The sequence below is a fragment of the Poecilia reticulata genome, linkage group LG7, assembly GCF_000633615.1.
Source record: "Poecilia reticulata strain Guanapo linkage group LG7, Guppy_female_1.0+MT, whole genome shotgun sequence".
Lineage (NCBI taxonomy): Eukaryota > Metazoa > Chordata > Actinopteri > Cyprinodontiformes > Poeciliidae > Poecilia > Poecilia reticulata.
In genome coordinates, this window is record NC_024337.1 from 30,390,357 (window position 1) to 30,398,178 (window position 7,822).

General features: G+C 39.9%; 1 protein-coding gene across 1 annotated transcript; it reads left to right on the forward strand.

Moving 5' to 3' along the window:
• Positions 1-1,287: 1,287 nt before the first annotated feature.
• Positions 1,288-4,985, forward strand: LOC103468062 (troponin C, slow skeletal and cardiac muscles-like). The gene is made up of 6 exons (XM_008414903.2): positions 1,288-1,415; positions 1,922-1,952; positions 3,459-3,605; positions 3,752-3,866; positions 3,978-4,114; positions 4,793-4,985. The coding sequence occupies exons 1-6, from the start codon at positions 1,392-1,394 to the stop codon at positions 4,822-4,824; spliced, it is 486 nt and encodes a 161-aa protein (XP_008413125.1). The 5' UTR covers positions 1,288-1,391; the 3' UTR covers positions 4,825-4,985.
• The last annotated feature ends 2,837 nt before the right edge of the window (positions 4,986-7,822 follow it).

The window sequence follows — 7,822 nt, forward strand, 5'->3', positions numbered from 1 at the left end:
CACATGCATAATCAATGGGATTAGCTTTAATTATTTGGAATACTTTAAGTGGTAAAAAGCAGTTCTTCAGGCTCACGGAGCCTCTCTCTGAAGCTCAGAGGGCCTGTGCAGCTGCTGCTCTTTGCCATCTGATTCTGCATAGTGCGAGTCTCTGACATTTATTTCCATAAACTCTCCTCCCCATTTCAAAAGGACAACTATTTTTTGTCAAGGACACCTGCTGAAAATAACCCCGTCTGTGTAACTATTGTYATTTCTATATCTGATAAACTCACAGGCCAGCAGGACAGTAAATACAGCCATGAAAAGTGGTTTTTATTTAGGAATCAGTATAATTTCCATTACTGTATGTGTAAAATTACAGTGACCTTTACAAACAGACTCAATATGACAACAGTGTGAAGTTAAATCAGACCAAACTTGTTTAGAATCATAAGTTATTTCTATTTGCCAAATTCYTCAACAATGAGAGAAAAAATTCTTCAGATTTATTTATTTATGACTTCAAAAGCAAACGTTTATGTTTCCTCAGTTTTTGGTGGCATTTCCTTTGACCTGCAGGATTCGGGTCAAACCTTTTCAGTTTCCCTCCAGCAGATTTTCACTGTAGTTTGCTGGAGTTCTGGTCCATTCCTCCTGACAGAACTGGGTCAGATTTATGGGTTTCTTGTTCACACACATTTTCAGATCCACCCATAATTTCTCCAGAGATCAGAACCAAACATTGATTTGTTGTCCTGAAGCTGCATCGTCCATGTGGAGCTTCACCTTCCTGCTGATGTCTTTAGATGTTGCTCCAACATTTCCACATGAYGTTGTTTCATTACCAGCTCCTCCTGCAGCCCACGACATGATGCTGCCACTCCCGTACTTCACAGTCAGGATGGAACAAGGATGGTTCATGTTCTATCTCTTTTTCTSTGTTTGGCTGCGTCACCTTCTTGCTAACTGTACCGTCAGAGTTGAAACACTAGCACTTTGCCACAAACTAGATTTAATTTCGCTTTCATCCCGTAGATTGTACCACTGATTCAGAACTGATTCAGAACTGATTTGTACGGCTTTTTGTTTCATTGTGTCTCTTTTCTGTAAAAATCATAATTTCATATTTCAGAATGAGCCTCCTGATGTAATACATCCACCATACGGCTGCTTGCACACAGTGTTTATCTATTTTTAGGTTTCTTCTGTTATCTTCCATTTATAGATGGCCTCTCTTCTTCATTGTCACTCCTCCCGCCCTCCACTATCATAGGATAATGAAAGTTGGGCCAGAACCTTTTTTAGATGCCACATGAGCCAACATAGCAGACAGAGCAACATATTCCTGCCAGAGCTTGTCCTGGTTCTGAAGGTAGCGGTGAGGCCGAGTCCAGAACCGACCAGCAGTCATGGATGACGTGTATAAAGCAGCGGTGAGTTCTGATTATCGTGGTAATTTCTTCTCCTTCATGGGGTAAAAAGAAGTTATGTTTCAGTTAATGTTCGCTTAGAGATTTGTTGGGAATTTCAATCAATTTGAAATTAGTATCTACAAATTAAATCTGCTTCCAGCCAGCTAGGCTAAGGTCAAACATCTCAAACAATGATCTTCAATTTTTATTTTACAGCATCAACCATTTTCTAACAGCTCAAAATCTACATTTTATTGTGAATGYAATCAGAAATAGAYGCCTAGAGCAGATGGAGGCCTGAGGTCTGGTTTCTGTGACTGACATCAGAACAATGAACAGCTGGTGAGGAGCAGATCGCCTCTTAAGCTCCACAAACCTCACAAGAATAGCAGCGGCTGAAGCAGCGCGTGTCGCGTTACAGCGCAGCTAAACTAAGAATATTGTCACCATGAGAACTGAGGCCCTACTTCAGTGAAGAGGTGGATAAACAGCCACACAGAAGGAAAATAACCGTTTTTCATCTGCAGGTAGAGAATCTGACAGAGGAGCAGAAAAATGGTGAGGAAACTGAAACTGCTAGACTAAAACCGACTTAAAAAACTGATTTTATTTATCATGATGTTTGTCTGCATTAACTGTTTTGCGTTTGATACTAATAATATCTCTAATCTATGCATGTTTCTAAAGAGATTAAAAAGTATCACGTGTATTGAGTCTTCTAACAGTAATCTGAAAGCTAAAGGAGTTAGCTCTAAGGTCGGCCATGTTTGGYGTAAAGAGGATCCTCCGTCAACGCGGAGCCAACATTTTGGCCCCGCCCACTCAGGGCAGGAAGCCTGTGTTTTAATTGGGGCCATCCGTCTGTGACTTTAGCCACACTCAGCAGAAAAACTGAAAACTTTTACGTTTTGSTGAACTGTTGGCTCTTCGCAGAGCTCTGTGTCTTTAAGGTGAAATGACTCGGGKGAAAAAGTACATTAGATGCATAGCGCCCCCTACAGCATTTCAAATATTCAGGCTTGTGCTGTGCTTTGACTTGGAGTTAGTAAATTTGAACAAATATTATTTTTTAAGGCCCATGGAAATAAAACTATCAGTGGTGAGCAATGCTAGCTAAAATGTTATCTGTGCTAACCCTAAAGCACTAATCATAAACATTAGCTCCACTAAAGAGCTATTCCAACATGGTATTTAGCAGAAGCTAATGGTAAAGCACTAAATTCAATCACGTTGATACTTTATCAGAAAATGTATTTATTGGAAGCTAAATGAAAAATGCATTGTTAAAGATGCTAAAGTGCTAATAAAAAAATTAGCTTCACTATTAGCACATTTGATAAATAAATATACCTGAATGTCTCCTGGTCATCTCCTTCTGAGGTTTTCCATTTATGTCCCACTGTTCAAATCCTGAATGCTCTAGAAGGACCTACACCCCTCTAGTCTGGGAACATTACTGTAGGAGCTGTGCAGTATCTCTGGGTTTAGTAGGGATTTTATCCTAAATCTGGTGCCTCTCTGACCCAGACTTGGATCGGTACAAGTCAGTGGTGGAATAGGTTGCCATTTGGACCACAGAGACCAAATGGAGAAAGGGTTAGATTGATTATGATGGTACTGACCTTTAAAGACTGGTGAGTCTGTAATGACTTACCAGTAAAACCATTTGAAAGGTCAGTCCTTGAATCTCCAGAAAGTTTTGTCCAGTCACAACATGGTTTGCTAAGTTCACCTGTGGGTGACACAAAGGTCATAGAAACTTGATATTGGAATAATAAGTACAAGAGATGCCATCCCATTCCATGTAGTGAAGACTGGCATGTAACTGATCTCATGAACAGCTAAAATGTGACCCAAAAGCTCTGGTTCTGCCTTCAAATCGGTTCAGAAGGCTTGTCAACATTGCAGCAGAAGGTAACTTTTGGTTGATTTGTTTGTGGTGTATTTGTAGTTGCCAATGCATTTCTTTTCTTTTCTTTTCTTTTCTTTTTTTGCCATGGCTTGTTCCCACATCTCACCAGAACGTTCCTGGTCCTCAAACATGCAATGCTGTGTTTCTTCTAGAATTCAAGGCTGCCTTTGACATCTTCATTCAGGATGCAGAAGATGGCTGCATCAGCACAAAAGAGTTGGGGAAGGTGATGAGAATGCTCGGACAGAATCCAACTCCTGAAGAGTTGCAGGAGATGATCGACGAGGTGGATGAAGATGGTACGTTGCCATTTTGTTGCCTGTCCTTTGACCTCATTTTAAGTGGAAATACATTTTCTGTTTTATTGGATGATTTAAAGGTAAAAGTGCTTAGGGATACTACCAAGATGTAGGTAGTTTCATAACACCAGGCTTTATGTTCACAGGGAGCGGCACAGTAGACTTTGATGAATTCTTGGTTATGATGGTCCGATGCATGAAGGAGGAGAGCAAAGGGAAATCAGAAGAAGAGTTGGCTGAACTTTTCCGCATGTTTGACAAGTAGGTTTTATTTAAATGGTCATTCTCTACTAGAGGTAGAGGCAAAGAAATAGATTAGAAGATTGACTAATCCTTAAATCAACTTTATGCAGTGATTTACGTTTTGTTAAGGAACGGGGATGGCTACATTGACTTGGAAGAGCTGAAGAGCATGCTGGAGTCCACCGGAGAACCCATCACGGAAGATGACATTGAGGAGCTGATGAAAGACGGAGACAAAAACAACGACGGGAAGATTGATTATGATGGTACTAATCTTTTTTCACGACTCTAAGTTGTGAAAAAGAAAATTATTGATGACTAAACTGTATTTAATATTGCGTCCTTTGTCCGGGATGACTGAGGTTGTGATGTAGTGGTCTGTGTCACTCAAAGCAATATCCCTTATTGGGATAAAAAAAAACATTTCTGATTGGACCGTTGCCTATTCACAGATTTTTCTGTGCATTTCAAAATATTTGCAGGTTTTTTCATAGCACATAACTTAAATATTCAAAAGACAGTGCAGAAATACCTGAGTTGACATGCTGTTGGCTGGCGTTTGCAAAGAGGTCAACCCAGGAATGACATTTAGGTCCCTGCTTGGCTGAACCTCCAAGAGTAGACATAAAGAAGACAGTTGATGTTAGTGCTAAGACGGTTTCCACTGTGTGTATTAATGCATATTAAGGTGTAATTGGTTTATTAACTATTAAAACAGGAAGTTATACATCTTAGAGGTGATCTCAGATATTTTCAGATTGCAGCTATTCTTGGAGAGTTGTAGTCTCTAACCCTCTGGAATATCGGAGTCCAATGTTGGAGTCCAATGTTGGGTCAGAGCTAAAGTTACCGAAAAGGAATAAAGCTTGACCCGGAAGAGCATTGCATAAACTGGGATTTATTAATGCCTGTATTAACAGATTGTGTGTTTTTGTCTCTGGCAGAGTTCCTGGAGTTCATGAAAGGAGTTGAGTAAAGAGCTCTGGTTGCATCTCCCTTCACAACACTTCACTTCAAATGTCATCAAAGTCCATTCCTGAAGACATGTTTACACTTTTTCTTTACATTGTCTTCTGACAGCAGCATGAAATCAAAATGCATATGAAAAGACTTTTCAATAAAATCATTGCTATAATTGTTTGGATTATCATATTAATATAATGTCAAACAATAACATGACACTAGGGTTTTTCAGGCTTGGCAGATTCAAGGTAATGATGCTAATCCCAATGATTTTAAAGGGTCTTGCAAATAGTTCCCTTCCAATTCATTTAAACCAGGTGTGTAAAATACTGAAAATTTCAAAAAATTGTAAATATGTGGAACACCATCAAAGTCAGTATTGTCTCCACCTTCGAGCTTMATTTCATGATCACAGGTGAAGTGGCAAAAAAGTTCCTTTGTCCAGCTAATTGGCTAACTCACTGACAAAACAGAAGGACAGATGCACTTTAAGTTATTGTCCTTCTTAGCGAGGAATTATTATCTCCAAAGAAATGTCTGTCATTAGCATTGCTTTGTGTCAAAATGGCCACACATCCACAAACACTCCATCCGAAAGAACAGATTAATGGATAATGTAGATTCAAGATAAGAGGTTCAGTTTATGATGTCCAGAAGAGTCCAGCGAGCTCCAGAACTGTCCTGTTGAGATGACGTCTCTCCTTCCCCCACGGAGCTTTACTAGCATCTGCAGAAGTTGATATAAATGCATCTGCATGGGCAGCGAGATGGAGACCTCCAGACAGCTGATTCATGTCAAGAAGGTCAGAAAGAAGTGACTTCTGTCCAGGCAAAAGACCGGCGAGGACAGATCGAGAATCTACAGGAAGAGCAGAGATAAACAGAGAAAAAAGTCTGAAGGTACTGCTGATTGTTTGAGACACCTGGGAAATTATTTGTCCAAGAAAGAGAAGCTGAGAACCAACATGCACCAACTGACAGCGATGGCCATTAACACGATGAAATGAATTAAATAAAAGGTGTGGAGTTGATTAAGTTTCCGACAAAATCATATTCTATATTTAGACATTATGCTGACATAAAACATCACCCAGTTATTAGCACCGCTGATAAAGACGTGTGATTAAATATTTAAACAAAATCTCCACACACAATCACCCCAGCTGTTAACACTTTGTAAAACCCAATTTTACCAAAAGAACTGCGCTTAGTCTCCTCCCAGTGGCGCAAAAAGTGGGTATGCAGTGCAGGCAACGCATAGGGGCGCCGCACCAGAGGGGGCGTCACAACCCCGTCTGGAGGGGGCGGCGCGCCGATGACGTAGCCCATTTCCTGCACAGTGGCTCTGGATGTTTCTACTCCAGACTCAGTCCACTGCTTCCCCCAAGGTCTGGAATAGGCCCTTTTCCACCATCTTCCTCAGGGTCTGGTCACCTCGTCTCATTGTGCAGCTTTTTCCTTCCCWCTGAGGAGCCTTGATGCTCTGCAAACAGCCTATTGGTTCAGAAATGTCTTTCTGTGTCTCACCTCTTGCTTGAGGGCATCAATGATGGCCTTCTGGACAGCAGTCAGGTCAGCAGTCTGACCCATGATKGCGGTTTTGAGTAATGAACCAGGCTGGGAGTTTTTAAAAGCCTCAGGAATCTTTTGCAGGTGTTTAGAGTTACTTTGTTGATTCAGATGATTAATCATCTGAATCATTATGATTACTGATTAATTGCTCATTCAGAGAACCTTTTCATGATATGCTAATTTTTTGAGACANTACATACACGTCTACTGGCACACAACGAACAGAAATGCTACAATAAATCTCATCAATCTGGAGCACAAGAACAGGATCCACCACAGCAGACATGGATGAACATGGACGCCCCTGAGGGGCTGCAGCACAGAGGGGCTGCAGCACGGTGAGGTACAGCAGACACGACAACCAGCGACTCAAATGCAGCAGCTGCGCTTCCACCGACCAAATAATTACACAATTTAACATTTCTAAAATAAATTTGCTTAATGGAAACATACCAATTTCGTTTTGAACAGTGTTTCTCAACCTTTTTTGGACCAACGCCCCCCTAGCCCTTTTCCAGGTCCCTCTTCGCCCCCCACCAAAGCATTGCAGGCTACTTTTCAGACTATTATGTTATCATTAATATTACTATCACTATTGTAGATGTTTTGATTTTTATGCTTGTTTCTGTATTTATCATCAAAAATAATTTCCCAGAGAACAAAAAAGTCATGGGAATAAAAATTATTTTCACAGGCGTCTACGAAAAATGCAATAAACATTCAAGTTAAAATTTGTAGGTCTAACAGCAGCCAGTCAGAGTGGAAAAAATCTTTGCCATTTTCTAGTTGTTAAATGTTACACAAATGACCACATAAAGGATGTTCAACATGCCAGTTTAAACTTTGATCTATTTGCAACTGACTGAGCTGCAGCATTAAAACATGGTTAGAAGTGTAACTACATTAATCATAGCTCTTCTTCTCTTCAGTGTTTCTGGTGGTGCAGCTCTGTGCTGCCTTCAGGAGAATGGGACATCAGAGTATCAACCATAAAACTTCACCCTCATGGCATTTATTGTTCAAACCAGAGCTTTCAGGTGAAAAACAAAAGTTCCAGGTCCTTTTGATGCCATGAGACAGAAACATAGATTATATCTTTATGTTAACCTGTCTATTGATTTATAGATTAATAGTTTTATTGGACAGAAATTACAAAGAACAAATCTGGTTGTTAATCAAATCCTAATGAGTCAAATTGAAAGTGTCATGGAGTCATCAGCCTCATGACATCAACACTGACATGAAAAATAATATTGAAGAAATAAATATATCAAATCTAATTAAAAACATAAATAAGTGATAAGTTATTTACTGTTATGGTCTGTAAGATATATTTATTCTCAGTATTATTTTACCTTTTATCTGGAAATAGTGTCTGTTTATTCTTGCCATACAGTCTCTGTATTAATTATTGCTTGAAAGGTCTTGCCATACCAGTT

Coding starts and splice junctions, on each gene's coding strand:
- LOC103468062 (XM_008414903.2), top strand. CDS start 1,392: ATGGATGACGTGTATAAAGCAGCG. Junction 1,416..1,921: donor ATGACGTGTATAAAGCAGCG/GTGAGTTCTGAT, acceptor TTTCATCTGCAG/GTAGAGAATCTGACAGAGGA. Junction 3,867..3,977: donor CTTTTCCGCATGTTTGACAA/GTAGGTTTTATT, acceptor CGTTTTGTTAAG/GAACGGGGATGGCTACATTG.